General features: G+C 40.5%; 1 protein-coding gene across 1 annotated transcript in view; it reads left to right on the top strand.

The window, feature by feature from the left end:
• The first annotated feature begins 300 nt into the window (after positions 1-300).
• GABRP (gamma-aminobutyric acid type A receptor subunit pi) overlaps positions 301-21032 on the top strand; it is a 31404-nt gene continuing 10672 nt past the window's right edge. Inside the window, exons 1-4 of the mRNA XM_088458902.1 lie at positions 301-411; positions 2850-2947; positions 11302-11369; positions 20501-20718. Coding sequence (XP_088315028.1) covers positions 359-411; positions 2850-2947; positions 11302-11369; positions 20501-20718 — 437 coding nt within the window. The 5' untranslated portion in view covers positions 301-358. The remainder of the gene's footprint in view (positions 412-2849; positions 2948-11301; positions 11370-20500; positions 20719-21032) is intronic.

The following is a 21032-nucleotide window of genomic DNA, read 5'->3' as shown; positions in this document are numbered from 1 at the left end:
CTAGACTTATAACCTTGAGATTCATTAAAAAAGTGCCATGCCGCACACCCATCATGTGAAAGTAAGATACACAAGGAGAAATAGAGCATGAAATATTCAATTACACCTTTCAAGTAATGAACTAGAACAATAAGTTGAACTCTGACAAGGCAGATGATAGTGACAGTGACAGACTGTCAAGGCTAACATGGGAAGGCCTCATTACATATTCATTGCCTGGGTCGGCCACCAAAAAGAATGTCTCCACCTTGTTATATATTTATAACCAGAGCTACAGTATGTAAAGCTCTTCACCGAGGCACATCCTGAACATTTCATCACCCTCCAAGTAAAACTCTCATCTAACACTTCATTCAAAATGTGCTGCAGATCTTATCACGTGCTTGTCTTGTGGACTTTTCTGTTTCACTGGTAAGTGGACTGTAAGTTTTTATATGTAATGTAGCATACAGAGAATATTTCATGCTTTGATTACTTGTCATATCGGTGTGATGATATAAGAATATGATTTAATTTTTTTAATTCACTGATATCAGAAAAGTTATACTGAGTCTTTCAATGAGACATCAGCAATGTACTAATTTTATACCGCATTATTTGTAGTTGTCATTCCAAGTTGGTGGTTGTGTTTGTCATTTTGCTCTCTGCTATCAGCTCTCTTACTTCTAATCATGGCCATAAAGGGATGTCTTTATTTGATTTCCTATCACACAATATAATAGGTTACTATCACATGATGAATTTCTAGCTAAACCAGGCGTCAATACCCAGTTTACTGTTGTTTTAGTTAAACAGTCCCCTATGACATACAGATGGTGAAGAGTTCAGCCCTGGCTGCTGATGGATAGATTTGTCATAAATTGCAAAATACTCAGTGCACCTCCAGTCATCTATGCAAATCTTCTATCTATGTACGTGCTAGAAATTCTACAGTGAGAATAGGGGTGTGTTTTACAAAGAACTGGATGTTCTGAAGTTTTTTTTCAGCTTTACTTTTATAGTATATCAAAAACAGGGTCCCTCAGAAGGGAATACATGGAATGCCGGCGTTTGGGATCCCGGCGTTCAGAATACCAGCGGCGCCGACATCCCGGCAGGGTTAGAATACTGACACTTTGTTGGTCGGTATCCTAACTCTTCCCCTGTCCCACTCCTTACCCTAATCATAACCCTCCCACCTCGGTGCCTGAACCTAACCTCCCACCCTAGTGCCTAAACCTAATCTACCCCTCCCTGTGCCCTAAACCTAACTCTCCCCTCTTAGTGCCTAAAACTAACCCTCCCCCTAGTGCCTATCACTAACCCCTAACCATAACCCCAACCCTCCCCCTAACCCCAGTACTTACCTTCAGGATCCCGGTAGTCGGGATGCCGACATCAGTATTCTGACTAGCATCGGCATTCTGACCACCGGAATCTCAGAAGCTGGGATCCTGGCCGTATCCCCCTCAGAAGAAACTAGATTAATTGTAAAAAGCTGCATAGTCACTTGCGAGTTACGGTTCCAGTCAGCGCTGTGCAAGCTCCAAGGCCGGCTTTCTGCTGGGAGGAACTAAGTGGTATATTTACTAAAGTGCGTGTTTCTAGAAGATAATAGCTAGAATCTGATTGGTTGCTATAGGCAACAACTCCATTTCTAAAAACCCGCACTTCAGTAAATATACCCCTAAGCTTGCTGAACAAAATGCTCTCGCCACGGACGGAAAACCCGCTGTTTTGCTTATTATATAGTGCAAAAGACATAGATAATAGGAAGTATGATGAGACTTCAATTATTGAAAGAACAAAATAATGTAATAAAGTGTAAATAAATATACACAAGGTACTGTATACCAAATTTCATCAGTTCAAGAATTGCTCCAGAGAAGAGGTTATTCAGCTGTACAAGAAAATACATGTTGATTGCACTAGCCTCGAAAAGTATGATCACCTGCTAAGAGGTACAGTAGTAACTGTGACAAACGATGACTTTACGGACAGCAATACATGTTGTTAGCTTTTTTCTGTATTTATGGTTGTATGGACAATGTGCTATATTTATAGGCATAAACGGGATTAGTGAGTACCAATACCCTAATATAAGCAAAATGTACATATTTATTGATACTTTGTAGCATTATTATATCTTATATTATTACTTCAATTTGGGGTCCTTTTATGTGTTACCATATGTTTTTAGATCACGTTTTGTCTTGTATTTTATTATTTAACATAGTGATAGGTCTGCTCTTTAGACCTAAACTGAATTTTTTAAAAATGTTTTACTCACATAGGGCCTGATGCTGAGTTAGATGGAAAGGGTTCTATGTTCTCTCGCATTGCGTGCATGGTCAAAAATGTGTATATTATTTTTATGCAGAGTTGTAAGCTTCTTGCCTTGCCGCTGCCCCCATCCATACAAAAATTATTGCTATGTACAGTAGCAAGGGAGGGTTACGTCTTTGTAAAAAAATAAACTACTCAAACATGGTGACATAAGAAAGGTCCTACAGTACTTATCCCAATAAATCAACATAAAAGTTGCTTGAGTAAAACTAAGAAAGTTACCCCTGGTAAGACTGAATGGGTGTAAAAATTTGATGAATTCTTTGACGCTTTGAGGTTCAAATTTGGTATGGACTCTTGTTAGTAAAAGGGCTTGGACATTCGCTATCTTTATTTTACTTTATACAAGTAGCAACTGCTATAAACAAAAAAAGATGCATTATTTAATATGATGGCACTTTAAAGCAAGGCTGAGAATATCATTGTGAAATATTTATCCAGCTTAAACTATGTACCTGTCAAGCCATGGAGATGCTTTAAAATGCCTATCTAATCACATATTATTTTAATGTATTCCTTCCTAGTCATATGTCCTCTTTAGAAGCAGATGAGACAGATGCTGTACCAGGGTTTCACAATATCACAAAGGACTATAATAAATATCTACGACCACAGTTAAATGGTAAGTATTATAGTTTCCCTTTATTTGACTAAAACTTGGACGCTTATTCCTCCACTCATTGTTAGTTTCACACATTTTTTAAATCAATGTGCAAATATATATGAGCGGTCTCCTCCATTGGTTCGGCAGACTAACATCCATTTGTTGTGTCTTTGTGCATTTCTATTATGCTGCATTTGTAGATGTGTTTATGTTCATATATGATTTGGTTTTGTACAAATGTAAAGTGTCACGCTTTGGCTATTTACAATCTTTAAAGGCATGTTTTGTATAGCTGGGTTTAGAATAGATTTGTGAGATCAGCAATAAATTATTTATGTAACAATTGTTCACACATTTTTTTCAGGCAATATAAATATAGGTTTTAGCTATTTATCAAGTGTTAGGTAAAGTACACAACACTATAATATTAAATGCAATCATTGACTCATCAGTTCAGGGGAAGGTTAGGCGTCATTTGACTTATGCACTTGTCATTTGTGTTCTACACAAGCCACAATATACCAAATTTGATGGACATAATTTCTAAAGCTATCGTTTGGCTACATGGGTGTTAGGAAAAGTGTTTTAGGATGTCTCCTGCATTGTGCCCTCTGTCTAATACTTTCAGCATTGACGGTTGATGGTCATAGACGTGATGACTTTGGAATTTTCCAATACAATTATTACAAGCATTAAATGATCATGAGTGAGGATTTATAATTTACACCTCACAGTTGTTGATCAAATGTAACTGCAGTCCCAGTCCCAATAGTCATCGCTCATAACATTAGCAAGGACAACAATATGTGATATACTGTACATTTAACACATTCATTTGTATCTTTGGAATAAGCATTTCTTACATTGGTTTCCCATCGGGGAATATGATGCCTTTAAATATGTTGGATCATAGATGACGTTCTGAGCCTTGTCCCATGCTGACTGACACTTTGGGCGGAACAATTGTTTTCGCGGCCCGCATCTCCCGTCTAAAGTGACAGTAGATTGCGGGCCGCTATGCAATTGTTCTACATTTTCGTGCTGATCGCGCCCAAAGTTGTCGGGTTTAGCCACGTATAGCAGCTAAACCCGACCGAAGTGCTGGGCGCGATCGCGAAAAGTGATGATGACCCCAGGGGCTCCGAGCTGAAATGTAGCGCTGGCAGCTGATTGTGCCCGACAGGAGCAAGAATTGGATAGCTCCATCGGGCGCGATAGGGGCTGGAATCAATTAAATTCCGCCCTTTGTGCACATACTAGCTACTTGCAGTAGCGGCTGGCCCTTCTGATACTGTATGGGTCTAATTTCCTGAGCTGAGGACTTGCTAGGGGCATATCTGTAATGCTGTGCAAGAGATTCTTTTAGCCATCACACTGTCTGGTACATTGGTTACACCTATGATAAGTTCAGTCCAAATTTTTTGGGTGGTGTATGATGGGGGAGTGGTGATTAGAAGAGGCAGTTGGTGGAGCAGGCAATTTGCTTCTTCTGGAAATAGATTGCCTCATGTCATTTCATTCTGTAATGCTATGCCCGCTGAGTCTGCAAACACAGAGTTCTCATATTGTGCACAACTGACAAATGTCGATCACATATTACAGAATACATTGATTGGATGAGAATGAGAAGGCATTAGCACTAAATTGCTTTAAACATCTACGACAGACAACAAACCATTATGTTTCATGCACAATGTGGAGAAGTTACATTTACAATTTTTGCCCCTAGAACATTATGTACTAAGCCCTGGAGAGAGATACTGGTACTTTATATCCATCCACTTATCTCTTTCCAAGGTACGGGTGGGCAACAAGCGGCCACCCAGCTGTTGTAGAACTACACATCCCAGCATGCGCTGACACAGTTTTGCTATTTGGCCATTCTAAACTTGCAAGGCATGCTGGGATTTGTAGTTTAACAACAGCTGGAATGCCGCTAATTGCCCACCCCTACTCCAAGGCTTAATACACCCATAGGCTAATATCTTGATGAGGAAAAGTCTTACTTATCTGACCAGATGTGTGCATAAGAGAATCAGGGGTAAATTTACTAAAGTGAGAGTTTTTAGAAGTGAGTTCTAAAAGCAATGTTGCCCATAGCAACCAGTCAGATTCTACTTAACATTTAACTAGCACCTTCTAGAAGATAATAGCTAGAATTTGATTGGTTGCTATGGGCAACATCACTTTTAAAACTCACTTCTAAAAACTCTCACTTTAGTTCATTTACCTCTCAGTGTTCACCCTCATCATTCCTCTGAGAATGACTATCCCATGTAGCATTAGAATGATTTAGCAACTGCTGCAAGTAGTCACTGGCACTTAATTTTAATTTCACATGTACTTTATTTTCTCCACTGATGGGACCTGTCATACTGTCCTCATAGCTCACAAAGGTGTGACTGAATAAAGTTTTGTATCACTATTTTATAAAAGGTATGATGGAGATTAACAAGCTGTATTATGTGAATAGCCTTCATAATTTAAGCTTTGACGTAAGGCAACGGTTTTCAACTGCTGTGCCGGCACACTAGTGTGCCACTAGCGGTTTCCAGGTGTGCCGCTGGAGAGGCGGCGCTAGGGATCCCATGCCCGCAGTAAACTCCTAACTTTGGGTCCGGGCAGAGCTGGGCTCTTACGGGTGGCTCAGCTGCTGCCCGAACCATGACCAATGGAGACGCGGCGGCATGATATCATAGGTCATGCACACAGTGTGGCAGTGTCATTGCTGAGCAGTGAGAGGTCCTCTATTGGATCTAGCAACAACCATGAGTTTGACAGGCTGCCGCTGCACCCGCTTCCACAGCTGAGGGGCAGGGAGCACCTTTCTCTGCCACGGACAGGTCGGGCCAATATAAAATATTTTATTTTCGGTAGAGGCCAGTGTGGTTATGTTTTTTTATGTGGGGACCAGTGCTTAAAGTGGTCCTAGATAAGTGGTGAAACTCACCCCCCCCTGCATATTTTTAAGTAAAGGACAGCGTGCAGCGTAGGTGCGCCGAAAAAAGGGCGTGGTCTTTTAAAAGGGGTGTGGTCATACAATAGTATTCCCAATTCAAATTACGCCACAATCTTAATTCACCCCTGATTCACATGACACCACATAGTAGTGTCCCTTATTCATGTATGACACACAGCAGTGCCCCTTTTACACAATGCCCACATTTCTGCCCCTTAAACGCAATGCACACAGTAGTAGTGCCCCTAATACACATAATGCCCACAGTAGCAGTGCCCCTTATACAATGCCCACAGCAGTAGTGCCCCTTACACATAATGCCCACAGCAGTAGTGCCCCTTATGCAATGCCCATTGGAGCGGTGCCCCTTATGCAGTGCCCATGGTAGTGCCCCTTATTCAGTGCCCACAGTAGTGGTAGTGCCCCTTATGCAGTTCCCCCAGTAGTGGTAGTGCTCCTTATGCAGTGCCCACAGTGGTAATGCCGCTTATGCAGTGCCTACAGTAGTGATAATGCTCCTTATGCAGTGACCCCAGTAGTGGTGCCCCTTATGCAGTTCCCCCAGTAGTGGTAGTGCCCCTTATGCAGTTCCCACAATGGTAATGCCCATTATTCAGTGACGCCAATAGTGGTGCCCCTTATTCAGTGCCCCCAGTAGTGGTGCCCCTTATGCAGTGTCCCCAGGAGTGGTTCCTCCTGTAGTAATGCCCCCTGTAGAAGTAATACCCCCAGTAGTAATGCCCCCTATAGTAGAGCCTCCTGTAGTAGTGCCAATAGTAATTCCCCCTGTAGTAATGCCGCCAGTAGCAGTGCCCCCAATAGTAATGCCCCCGAGTAAATGCTCCCAGTAGTAGTGCCACCAGTAGTAGTCCCCCAATAGTAATGCCACCAAGTAAATGCCCCCAGTAGTAGTGCCCCTGAGTAAATGCCCCCACTAGTAGTGCCCCCAAGCAAATGCCCCCAGTAGTAGTGCCCCCAAAAGTTATGTCCCCAACATGAAGTCGCTTACACAAACAAAACCCACAATACTTACCTTAAGCACTGCTACCGTGTCATGACATCTCTCCCATAGTGCACTGCGGGAGCCGGAGGCCGGAGCTCATGCGTGAGCTCCAGCCTCCCGCTGGTGTTGCGGGGAGGGAGCTGGGCACCCGCTGGTAACAAAATCTCATCAGGCGCCCGGCTAATAAAGCCTCCCTGCGGTGTCAAGCTAAGGTGGGTCGGAGGAGGTGGAACTAGTCCGTCTCCAAATAGAAGTGACGGAACGCAGTTCCGCCCCATCCCGGCCCACCATAACCCCTGGTGGGGACAATGTGTTGTTTTACCTTCTGTGGGGACAATGCAATGGGTTTTTTATATGTTGCGGCAATGTAATTCATTTTTATGTGGGGACAATGTATTATTTTTTCTTTTGTGGTGACAATGTATAATGTTTTGCTTTCTAAGGGGGCCAGTGTGATTGTTTTTTTATGTAGGGGCTAATGTGTAATATGTTGCTTTCTGTGGGGGCCAGAGTGATTGTTTTTTTTAAGTGGGTGCCAATGTTTTTTATTTTTGTTTTCTTTGGGGGCCAATATGTTTATTTTGTTTTCAATGGATGCCAATATGTTTTATTTTGATTTCTGTGGAGGCCAATGTGATTGTTTTCTTTTGCGGAGGCCAGTGCATGTGTCGTCCCAATGTGCGTGTTTTTCTCTGTGGGGGACTGATGGTGTGCCTTGGCAATTTTAAAATTGAGTTCGGCTTGCCGCTAGTTGAAAAAGGTTGAAAATCACTGGCATAAAGGAAGTACATAGAACTCTTTGAAGAACACATTTTGCTTCTTTGCACAAGTTATCAATTGCTATATAGTAACTGATGGCCAATACAATGACCTTGATAGTAAAGGTTCACAATATAATAAGGATACAACCAGAGGTGATGGATGGACTGTTAAATGATCAAGACAAATGCACCAGTTGACATGGCAATGTATTGCTTGGGTATTTCCAAACCTATATGGGTAAGAACTGGGATTGGGATTTATTTAAACACTAACGGGTCTATTCATTATCTCCCAGAGTGAAAAGTGATAAGAAAGTGATAAGGTGCCAGCCAATCAGCTCCCAACTGTCATTTTCCAAACACAGCCTGTGAGATGACAGTTGGGAGCTGATTGGCTGGCACCTTATCACTTCCTTATCACTTTTCACACTGTCTCCTAACACTGCTTAGTAAATAGACCCCTTAATTTCTACAAAAGCAGGTGAAAATGAACATTACGTTTTGGGTCCATTCATCAAAATGCTAAAGCAGGAGATATCACAGATATTTCCTGCTTACCTTTCACTTCCAATGTGGCCCGCAGTCCCAATACACTAGTATGGGGATAGAAATTCATCAAGCTCCGAAAATACAATATTTTCAGAGCTTGACTGTGGGAGCATTCGCCATCTTCAGATGGTTTTTGCTCCTGCTCGCGGCGATCACCCTGCTCCTTCCCTATGGGAAGCTCCTTCCACCGGACGTCGGGGCTTTGTGCGCCTGCATGAACTTAAGGTCACAAAGGTGCACTAGCACTGCCAAGTTCACTCAGCAGTGCTAAGTGTTAAAGGAGCAGTGAAAGCCGTTCGGGGAGACAGCTGATTTTTGGATCAGCTGTCTCTGAGCCGGAACAGCGATGAATTGCTCTGGTGCTCGTGTTAAGTTAGTATGTTAATTATCGGGGACACCGATAATTAACATAATGAATAGACCCCTATATGAAATAAAAATGTGAGATTGTGAGAAGTGAAAATACAGTTAATTTGTATATTAAGGCTAATTTGTATGTACAATGGAAATTAAAAGCTACAGACAACTCTTGGACTCAGGGTGGGGCAATGCACGGCACTCCAGCTGCTGTAGTAGAACTATACATTCCAGCATGCCCTGCCGAAGTTTTGCTGTTAGGGCATGCTAACATTGTGGCAAGGTATGCTGAGATATGTAGTTCCACAGCAGTTAAATTTCGGTACGTTGCCAACCTTTGCCCTAGAACAACCTAGGATAAATGACTACCTTGCCCCAGGGGAACTGTAAGACCCTTTTATAAGACTATAGACATGACATTTCATAATTTTAATACTTACTGAGTGGCTTCTTCACATTCCAAGCTGTCTAATTGACTTAATTGTGTAAAATATCTGAATCTGTCAAGATGATTTGCTCATCTATTTTCAACACTGAAAAACACTGTTTGATTCTTTACTATTAGACAAATGGCTCCATCTTGTGGCATTTCTTAATGACATACTGTATTAAGCTGTTTCTAGAGTCTGTCATTCTGGTTATAAATAAAGGTATTAAAATGTGGCAGAAATGGAGGCTGTGTAACGGAATATTATGACAGAAGTAGTTGTTGCTGCTGATGCACAGTGATGCACAATGGAAACTTTGCTTTATTTATAAAATACAAGGAAGTTAAATATTTTACTACAAATTATCACACTAAAGACATCTACATTTTTACATTGGCATTTGAACCAGGCATTAATATGTATCCTGAATATGTGAGATGCCCAGGAAGCCCAAAATACTACCAAAGGGAAGCACTGCAGAAGACTGCGTCAAAATAATTTATCTACCAAAACTCGAAACTGCAAAAACATGATAATAAAAGGTCCCAAGGGACACTAGCCTAAGAGAAAGTCTCACTGGTTTCTGTTGTAATAGGGAAGCCATAAAGCTGGTTTACTGCAGAGAAAATACTGCAAGGTCAATGCACACTGTTGTTACTGACTCCCAAGCTGGTTATGAAATGCTGAGAGCAGGGCACAGAAATTGTCTTCCAGTGGCTCATGATACTTATGTCTTTGCTTTGTTTGTTTGACTAATATACAGTATATATATATATATATATATATATATATATATATAATATTCAAAAGGAAACTGTGGTGTTAGTGTTCACAACAGTATTCCTCATGGGGTGGAAGTGCACAGAGGGGGCCCTGATTGTCTGATTGTGTTTCCTCGCTGTTGAGGAAGATATTAGGGCCCCCATTTATTTACGAGTTTTACCACCAAAACGAGTAATATATTTCACTATGTATGATAAATGGTGCTCCAGCCAATCAGCTACAACTGTCATTTTTCTAACAGATGACAGTTGGGAGCTGATTGGCTGTAGCACCATTATCATACACAGTGAAATTTATCACTCATTTTGGTGATAAAACTCGTTAATAAATGAGGCCCTCAATCTGTAAAATCAAAGAACTAGGTGCTTCCTAGAGCAAAGAAATCTTTAAATAAAACACCAATGTGTTCCAAATAAAATCTGTGATAATACAAATGGCCTTGTACCAAAAATAAAAACAAATGTGCTTATCTGAACCACAATACTTCTCCAATGATAACACTTGATACATCAAAACAGACTTCTAAATATCAAATGTATGATTTCAAGAAAATGGAAATGAGGAAATCATAGAGTACCAAATATATCAGAAAAGAGTTATTATTAGATAAATGCAAACATACAATCATTAAAATAAAAATGTAGCTTGTATGAACAGATTTTCAGGAGATCTCATGTACCTATAATCACTATACACTGGATCAGGATGCTAAACCAACACGTTTTGTTGGCAATAAGATGGGGTAATGTCTACTTTCCATGTCTTTGAGAGTCTACATTGAATATTTGGAAGTATCTTCCTTTGATGAAACAAGTGTTATCATTAGATAATTATTGTGGTTCAGATAAGCACATTTGTTTTTATTTTTGGTACAGTATGGGGCATTTCATATGATTACATACTTTATTTGGTACACACTGGTTTCTTGCTGCACCCCTCCCCTCTACCCCATTACTCCTTACCAGTGGGAGATACATCAAGATTTGCATAACATTTTTTGGTGCACTGCAGTCTAGAGATGCATATTGTATGGAATGAAACAGACGAAAGCCCAACTCTACATGAGACCATGTGTTTCGTTAAAACACCACTGCGTGTTACGTGAATGGCAGTGTTAAACACTGGGGAGTATATTTACTAATGTACAGATTTTTAGAAGTGGAGATGTTGTCCATAGCAACCAATCAGATTTTTCTTAACATTTATCTAGCACATTCTAGAAGATAATAGCTACAATCTGAATGGTTGCTATAGACAACATCTCCAATTCTAAAAACCCGCATCTTAGTAACATTGGTACATAGATAGGCAATTAAATTGTGCACAAAACATCCAAATTAACACAAGACAGAGAAAAAAATTTGCTTTGCATTACAAAGCAGCATCTTTTAGAGGACACATGTCTAAAGGATACTGTATATATGCGTTTGATTACTTAAAATAAATTGTTTTCAAAACTAGCACTTTTATACATTACAATTACTTTATAATACAATAAGGTAATGTATTAACATTTATTTCGTTTTATTCAGAAAAGCCAGCTGAAATTTCAGTAACCCTGGAAGTTGCAAGCATTGCGTCTGTTTCCGAGGAAAACATGGTAAGTGATTAATTGTTTTCTATTAATCCACTGTGCTTTTGCTTTTTTTTACAGAACTTTTCCTCACAATACAGAAAATTACCTGATATGGTTACTGAATATAAGGGCATAAAGGCCTATTTACCAAACCCTAGAAAGGCCTATTTTAAGGTGTGAGCTATTAATTACTGTAAACCCGTAATGCTGGAGAAATCACTGATTTCTCCAACATTTACATAGTTACTGGTGAATACCGTTGTCACCATATATCTCGATATATAGACAGTATAAATATCTAATTTAGCTATTCAGAGTTTGCCCCGGTAACTAACATCATCATAAAATGGTGCTAGCTAAAATTTTACATTGTTAAATCTCAAATGACAGTGAGCTACACCATTTGCAAATGTGCATCAGGACGTGAAGCATTTTGCGGCTGCATTGAGCTGTGAGAAAGTGTTTAGCTGGGATAACCTCTGTCCAGAAGCACTGCCCCAGCACACATGCATTCTTACAGAAATCTTAGGTGTGAATTGAATTACAAAAACCCTGAGAATTAATACATAGGCACCTTAGTCTGGTAAAATATGCAAACTGTAAAACTTGTTACATATTGTGCAGTTTCCAAATTAGTAACAAGTGAAGTAAATGGAGGAGAAAGTGAATGTTAGAATGTTGGTGCAGCTCATCACTTATGTAGTCTTCCCTACAGTACCATGCACGCCGTGATTATATCTGTCTATATGACCCTTTCACATTTGTACTGTATGCTTTAACATTATATTATTAGTAGTTAACTGAATAATTGGTGTCCAATTAAAATATGTCATGCCTGAATATGCCTGTTGAAATCTACAGCTTATGTAATAAGGCTAATGCCGGGTACACACTTGACGATATGTCGTCTGATCCAGTGAATCGGACAACATATCGTCCACATCGGGCAGTGTGTACCCGCTATGTCGCTGACAATGCACGCTCCCACACGTCGTCAGTGACATCCCTCTTCAGAAATGCATGCAGGTCCTACGGGTGATATCGTCAGCAGGGGCCATGGTGCCGAATACCGCATGGCCCTTGCTGTTGGTAATGTAAGAAACACAACAGGAAATGTATCCATACACAGCAATAAGATCAATGCCCACTGAATCCTCAGGATGTCAATTATTATTTATTAAACACATTTTTGTGCTTTAATTAGCTTGAAATAGAGTAAACTACTGCACATTCTACCTACAGTGCTGATAATCTTTGTGGGGCAATGCTTAAATAATCAAAATGGGGATAATGGTAGTATATTTTGAATACAGTAGACTGTAACTAGTATACTCAATATAACTGTACCACTGACTACTAAATAAAATATTTGAAGGCATTAGCAGTATATTAATTACATTTGCATGGTTCATATTTTGATTACACAACCTTCGCCTCCATATTAAGTATATCAGAGCTTCACAGAGCTCATTATTTATTTGCAAACTTTCAGCAAGGTATTATTATTCTTTTTATGATGATGATGATTATTATTAATAACAATAATAATAACAATAATAATAATAATAATAATAATAATAATAATAATAATAATAATATTATGGCATATAGATGCTAGGGGGTATATTTACTAAAGTGAGAGATTTTAGAAGTGGAGATCTTGCCAATCAGATTTTACTTAACATTTAACTTGCACCTTCTAGATTAGATACCATCTCCACTGCTAAAAATGCTCACTTTAGTACATTTGCCCCGAGGTTTATGTGTTTATGTGTACACATCTATACAGTGCAGGGGCTTCACCAAGTTAAAGGGCTCAGAGAACTATGAGACATGGAAATTTGCCATGAATCATCTCAGGGAGCACCCCACCCCAGATGTAGATAGAGCCAAGGGGATCATATGCTTAGCTGTAGAGCAGCACATGTATTCCACAATTTACAGGAAGGTGACAGCAAACAAAATGTGAGTGGCTTTGCAGATGTCTTATGAAGGCAAAGGCCTAAGAAGACAAATCAACCTGAGGTACATGGTGTACATGGTGTAAGTGCATGCAGGAACATGAATGAATATATAGATAGAATGCTGTCTATCTCTCAGCAATTGACATCAGTAGGCATGCAGACAATGAGGAAGTTGCAATGGCAATGCTGCAAAAGCTTATTATTTCATAGTAGTAGCTTTGAAATCATACACTGCCAAGCAGACAGAGATTGTACAGGACAAGCTACTGCAGTTTCAAGAGTGCATTCCTGTTGAGACCAATGCTGAGAATTATTTTCTGCTATCAGAAGCCCAAGTACAAGTGCTTCAAGTGTCACAAGGTGGGACATAAGGCCACAGAATGTAGAACAAGTGAACCAAGTAGTACTTCATCATGCAAGCGTGATAGAAAGAAATGTGTCAGCATTAAATGTAGTCAACAGTCACCGCATAAACTGTTGGTACATGGACTCAGGAGACACAATGCACTTCAGCTATAATGAAGGTTGGTTGAAGTCACTAAAGTTGTCTGATCCTATAAACATCAGAGGATTAGGAGATAAAGTTTTAAATGCGACAAAAATACATGGACTCAGGAGACACAATGCACTTCAACTATAATGAAGGTTGGTTCAAGTCACTAAGTCGTCTCATCCTATAAACATCAGAGGATTAGGAGATAAAGTTTTATATGCCACAAAAGTCTTGAATTTAATTGTTAATAGTGGAAGTAACAGCAGTATGCACACCCAGGAGGAGCAGCAGCCAGGTAATGGTATGCTGGCTGTGGGGACTGTGGCCCTCATTCAGAGGCGGTCAGAGGATGCAAGCGGTCACTCAGAAACTGTGTGGCCGCTTGCATCCTGACCGGCCACCTCTCTTTTGGTCATTAGGCTGTGGGTTTACACCCACAGCTCTAATGACCACTAGGGTGATGGTCACGATGGTCATAGACCATCGCGACCTTCGGGGCTTACGACGAGACCCTAGGGTAGGGTCTCACTTGTCGTAAGCCCCGGAGAGCTTCTGGCTCCCCCAAACGGCAGGTGTTCCCATGGGAATGCCTCCGTATGGGCTGCCACACCCCCCCGGCCCGCCTTCCAAACGGGGCGAGCTGTCAATCAACATAGACAGCTCGTCCCCTTTGGAAAGAGACCCGCTACGACCGGCGCTGTCGGTCGTAGCGGGTCTCACGCATGCGCATGAAGGAGCCGGCTCCCTCGTGTGCATGCGCACTGGACAAACATCGAGGCGGCCGTGCAGTCGTAGACCGTATGGCCGCCTCTGAATGAAGCCCTGTGTCCTCCTCTCCCTTCCCTACCCCGGCTGCTGTGTTCCAGGGTCTGGTGAAAGTAGGAAAGAGCAGGTGGTCCCCTCCAGTGATGGGGGAACTGGACAAAAGGTCCTGGGCAGAGAAGGCTGGGCGCCGGCCACTGGTCTGCCATAGGCTACAATGCTGGTCCTCTCCAACATTGGTCGCCATATGAATGCAAACTGCTCCCCCCATCCCGTGACCTTGCCAACTCACTCTGTCCAATGCTATGCTGGTGAACTGTGCATGTGCAGCCAGATCATGCTTGCCGAGACCGCAATATCTAAGAGTACTGCACCTCTCCCCAACTCACTCATGCACTTATAACAGACCTGTATCCAACTAATTATACCAGCAATGTCTCATTACTGATTGGTGAAAAAAGATTGATGCCAATATAGAGGACACATCTGTGTATCTTAGCAAAATAGGCAGTGGCTGCCAAGGTAGAAGAGGCAGAGAGCTGAGGAGCAAAGAAAGCAGGTGGCAGGTGAAGAGGACAAGAGGACAGAGAATGAGGCAGGTGAAGGGGAGGAGGTGGAAGAGGAGGAGCAGGAAGAAGAGTAGGAGATAATTGAGCCAAATATGTGGTGTGCAGAGATAGTGATATAAACAAGTATGAGGAAGCAGCTAGCATACACATGAAACACATAACAGGTTTATGCAATTTTTCGTTCATGTTCTTTATATAAGTTGATCTTTTCCTATAGTACTGTCACATTGGATTAATTCATCTTCGCTTGCAAAGAACTTTTCAATTGGTAGGACTTGTGCCAAAATGAACTTTCTAAATTCACCACTGTTTATACTGTCCCCCACTGATTATACCAGGCCTACATCCAACTAATCATACCAGTATTGTTCGATTATTGATAATTACCATCATATTAATTATACCAATACTGCCTGTGTTGACTATACTAGCATTATTGCCAATGATTATACTAGCAATATCCTCATTAATTATATTAGTTTTCTCACCCAATTAACTTTATCCGGCCTGTACCCATTGACTGTACCATCAATGTTATCACTGTTTATACCAGCTCTGTCCTCCATCGATTGTGCCAGCAAATATGGCTTAAAGCATGCATAACAGATCTAATAAATCCCATAAAAGATACTTATAAAGCAGGGAAACACCCTGTGATGTCACTGCAACCGTCTATTCCATGGTTCTCAAAAATCAGTCTGATTTGTAAATTTTACATCAGGATTTGGCTGCATCAGTGTGAATAGAACTTCTGGAATTCATACATCTCTAAAGACACCATGACCATCAACTAGCTTATCAGATATTTTTCTTTATTCTTTAAATTGAATTTGTAAAAGGTTGGTATATTAAAGGGAATGTTCACTTTAGATACAAGAGGCAGATTTTATGTTTAGTGCCCATACAAAAACGTGCACACAATCACCTCATAGAGGGGTCTATTCATCATCACTTAATTTATACAAAACCAGGTATCTCCTGCTTACCTTTCACTTCCAATGAGGGACGCTTTCCCCATACACTGGTATGGGGACAGAAAGTCATCAAGATCCGAAAATACAATATTCTCAGAGCTTGACTGCTAGAGCATTTCCCATCCTCAGATGGTGTTTGCTCCCACTCGCAGCGTGCACCCCACTCCTTCCCTATAGGAAGGAGTCCCGGGTTGTGAAGAGGGATCCTTTTGGATCTCTCCGCCCCTGTGCTGCTCCTTCCGCCAGACATCGGGGCTTTGTGCGCCTGCGTCAACTCGGCAATGCTGTTTCATTGCTCCAAAAGGAGCAGTGAAGCCGCTTCATGGAGAAAGCTGATTTTCAGGTCAGCTGGCTCTGCGTCGGAGCAATGATGAATTGCTTCGGCACTTGCTGCAAGTTAGTATGTTAATTATTGGGGTTAGCTCAGACCCCGATAATTAACATAATGAATATACCCCAGAGTATGTTAAAACTACACTAATCCTACACTGTCTGAGAGTAACTAACAGGAATTGTAGGCGCTACTACCTAGGGAGTTCATTCCGAAGCAATGTGACAAATCAAATGTGTATGTCACAATTCCATTCTGTATGTACCATGACAATTTCTGAGCCATAGGTGACACCTTATAAAATGTACAGATTTTTGGCACTATGTAAATTATATTTCAGTCTTAATTATACAATAGAAATAACTGTTATTCACTTTTATATTTAAGCATATCCCCTATTAATTTAACTAATTTTAGCATTGATGTCTCATAAAAGAATCATATGTCAACAGTTGATATTAACTCAGTTATAGCCCTTAAAGAAACTGTATACAACATACTGAAATAAAACACATGACAACAGAAGTTGGTTGCAAATTTGTCAAATTTTATTGGACAATTATTTAAGTTTACTTGAAATGATTAAAGTTATTTGGTAGCGGACAACAAGAATGAACAACATAAAACAAGACATTCATGCATTCCAAACTCAGGGCCTGATTCAGAGCCGCTCATAAGCTACCGCTTGTTCGTTCCGAGTGATGTTTGCCCAACTGCGCATGCGTACGGATCATAATACGCATGCGCGAATCAGTCAGTGCGGCCGAAAATCGTTTGTTCGCTAAATAGCGAATGCCTGCTATTTTGAGTGACAGGAGGAGGCGTATGTGGGTGGTAACCGGGGAAGGTGCTTGAAAAACGGGGAGTGGAGATCCGAACGCAGGCGTGCTTAAAGGTCAAAACGGGCGTTTTATGGGTGTGCATAATTAATACAGCAGCATCATTGTCCACGTCACTGGGTTATTTTATAGTCAGAACTGCTCGCAAGATTGCGGTAGGAAAAACCAACCACAAGAATAGTGAGCAGTTCATACGCTGGTCGATGTACTCGATTAATCTAATAAATAGCGGACATGACGTAGGATGCGAGCGGCCAGGGGGTGTAGTTATCCAAAAAATTACCGCAAGTTTTGTTCGCTCGTTCAGACCTAGAGGCGTGAACAGACCGCAAAGAGCGAACAGTTCATTTGAATAGCCAACCCCTTTTTTCTGAACGAACGACCGCAAATAGCGTCCGGCTCTGAATGAGGTCCTCAGTCATTGGTGTACAAGACAGCCGTTCTTAACACCACTACGAGAAACTTCCAAAGAGGGGAGGGTTTCCAGCAGGCAAGAGAAGGAATGATTGACAGAGATCACTAATATGATCCTGCAAAATCCACACTTATCTTGTGATAGGCTGCCAGTCCACCACCTCATTACCACATTAACATATAAAAGAGAAAATGCTTAAAATTTTATAGAGGCCCTGCACTAACAGCCTGGTGGTTTCATTTTGCTCAAATCTCCCCACACCAAAAATATGTGTGAACCACTGACCTACTGATTCAAGAAAAGGACCACTGTTGCTTTTTAAAGAAGGGGGAAAGATAGTAAAGACAATATACAGTACAAGTAAATGTCTCCTTTAAGACAAATCATTTCACTAACATTAGAAATTTAGTTCACATGTTATTGTTTTCAGATGGTTTATGTGAATTTCAGACACAGCTGTATTTTAAAAAATATATCAGCCTGTAATTGCTCTTTCCCTTGGTTGTACCTCATCTTTTGTTTATTTACTTTAAATGAAGAAGGTGAAAAAAATGGTATACAGATGTGTCCACATATATCTATCCTCCGTGCGCAACAAGTCGCATTAAACATAATGCTTGAGCGCTGTGTGAATCGGTAGCGCTGTGCATCTTTTCAAGCAACTTTCTCCCTTAAAATGCATCTTATTCGCAAAGCGATGCAAATAGGATGCACAAGCAGCTTATGTTGAATAAAATGATATGTGGCATGCCTATATTCTGTGTGACTGTGGCTGTATCTCATACTACAGTATATGCTACGTTACAGCGTCACAGCCGCTGACACTGTAATGTAGCATTTATAGACATGCCGCATATCATTTTAATCTGCATAAGCTGCTTGTGCGTTCATGTTATTGACATTCGACATCATCTGAATGCTGACATTCAGACTGTTGACAGAAAGACAATAGAATGTTGGCAATGACAGAATGACAATAGAATGTCGGCAATGACAGTAGAATGTTGGCAATGACAGAATGACAATAGAATGTTGGCAATGACAGAATGACAGTAGAATGTTGGCAATGACAGAATTACAATATAATGTTGACAATGACAGAAAGACAATAGAATGTTGGCAATGACAGAATGACAATGTTGACAATGACAAAAAGACAATAGAATGTTGGCAATGACAGAATGACAACAGAATGTCGGCAATGACAGTAGAATGTTGGCAATGACAGAATGACAATAGAATGTTGGCAATGACAGAATGACAATAGAATGTTGGCAATGACAGAATGACAATAGAATGTTGACAATGACAGAAAGACAATAGAATGTTGGCAATGACAGAATGACAATGTTGACAATGACAGAAAGACAATAGAATGTTGCCAATGACAGAATGACAGTAGAATGTTGGCAATGACAGAATGACAGTAGAATAATTGACAATGACAGAATGACAGTAGAATGTTGACAATGACAGAACGACAGTAGAATGTTGACAATGACAGAATGACAATAGAATGTTGACAATGACAGAATGACAATAGAATGTTGGCAATGACAAAATGACAGTAGAATGTTGGCAATGACAGAATGACAATAGAATGTTGGCAATGACAGAATGACAATAGAATGTTGACAATGACAGAACGACAGTAGAATGTTGACAATAACAGAATGACAATAGAATAATTGACAATGACAGAATGACAATAGAATGTTGGCAATGACAGAATGACAGTAGAATGTTGGCAATGACAGAATGACAATAGAATGCTGACAATGACAGAACGACAGTAGAATGTTGACATACATTTTTTAAACGTACACTGCGCTTTGGTCATGGCTAACCAATGTATCAATATGTATAAAAGATATATCTATACACTTCCAATTTGATATGTATAAATACTTTTACTTTAAAATGAACACAAACATATAAATTGCACATAAGAAATAATCAAAGAAATTTACATCACAAGGATTCACAGTTGAAACATCTTCTGAGCAGTAGAAATATGAATACAATGTTGCTATTTAAAATAAATGTAGCTGGGTGTATTTAGTTCTAGCATGAAATGCTTGTTAAATAGCACACTACGGATCCGTATTAGAAGTAAGTTAAAATGTAGCCGTCTTTTTGTCAGTACCTGTTTTGTAAAGTAAATCCTAATATCTGTGCTGGCGTCCCAGCACAGAAAACATGCTCCGTTCAGCCACACTTTGCAAATCGCGGGATCTCCGAGTGGGCTTCTGGGTATTCCCATAAGTATGCAAGTTCACCAGCACGGATGCTGGTCATAGCTGTTGAAATAATTATCTCACTCTCTCTTAACTATGGATGTTTCAGGGAGAGCTATGCTGCTGCAAGTAGCTGGTGGATCTAGCTGCGTTAGTATGCAGCTCTGTTTTCTGGATTCAGCGGGAAAGTCACTCTTGGGTTTCTCTGGGCAAACAGGTCTCGGGCTACAGCAGAAGGATATAACAGCTGATGACATCAACGCGTTTCGTCTCTGAATCACAGAGACTTTTTTTTGTTTGATCTCTACCACTTGTGGTGCAAGACATTTTTTACACAATTTTAGGGTAAGGGTACGTCTTTGGTTAGGGTAGATTTAGGGTATGACATACTCACCTTGCCAATGTAAATATGGATGGTCGACATGTGGACTGCTGACATGACTGTCAATTCATACTACACTCACAAAAATTGTAATGGACAACATTATGCTATCTCATTATTCTAGTGAAAATTGTTATGTCTTCATGATCTTTAATACCAACTAAGCAGTTTATTATTTATTACTAACAGGATTACACAGCCACAATATTTTTGCGTCAGCGCTGGACAGATGAACGTCTGATTTTTGAAGGCAATAAAAGCATTACATTGGATCCCAGGCTAGTACAATTGCTCTGGGTCCCAGACACATACATTGTAGATTCCAAGAACTCCTTTTTACATGATGTCACTGTGGAGAACCGTCTTGTTCGGTTATTTTCCAATGGAACTGTGCTGTATGCCCTCAGGTACCATAAACCTTCCTAAATGTTATAATATAGAAATGTATTTTCTAGGGATATGTATAGTATATGTAACATTTTACAGATGAGCTAATATGTCTGCTGTAAGGATAGATAGGAGCACGGCATTTCGACCGTCGGCTTCCTGACTGCATCCCAGGAGCACTGCCCAATTCCACATTTTGGGTAGTGTTCCTATATATCCTACCCAATTCCACATTCAGGATTATGATGAGAATATGCAAGCCTGTATGGAATGTATGTGAAAGGCATTAGATACTTTTACAATGAAAGCAGTACAGAAGTGACTGTATGGCCTG

This window comes from Taudactylus pleione, unplaced genomic scaffold, assembly GCF_031769625.1.
Source record: "Taudactylus pleione unplaced genomic scaffold, aTauple2 ptg000864l, whole genome shotgun sequence".
NCBI lineage: Eukaryota > Metazoa > Chordata > Amphibia > Anura > Myobatrachidae > Taudactylus > Taudactylus pleione.
The sequence above is the reverse complement of the archived record's forward strand: the minus strand, read 5'-3'. Positions and strand labels throughout refer to the sequence as shown.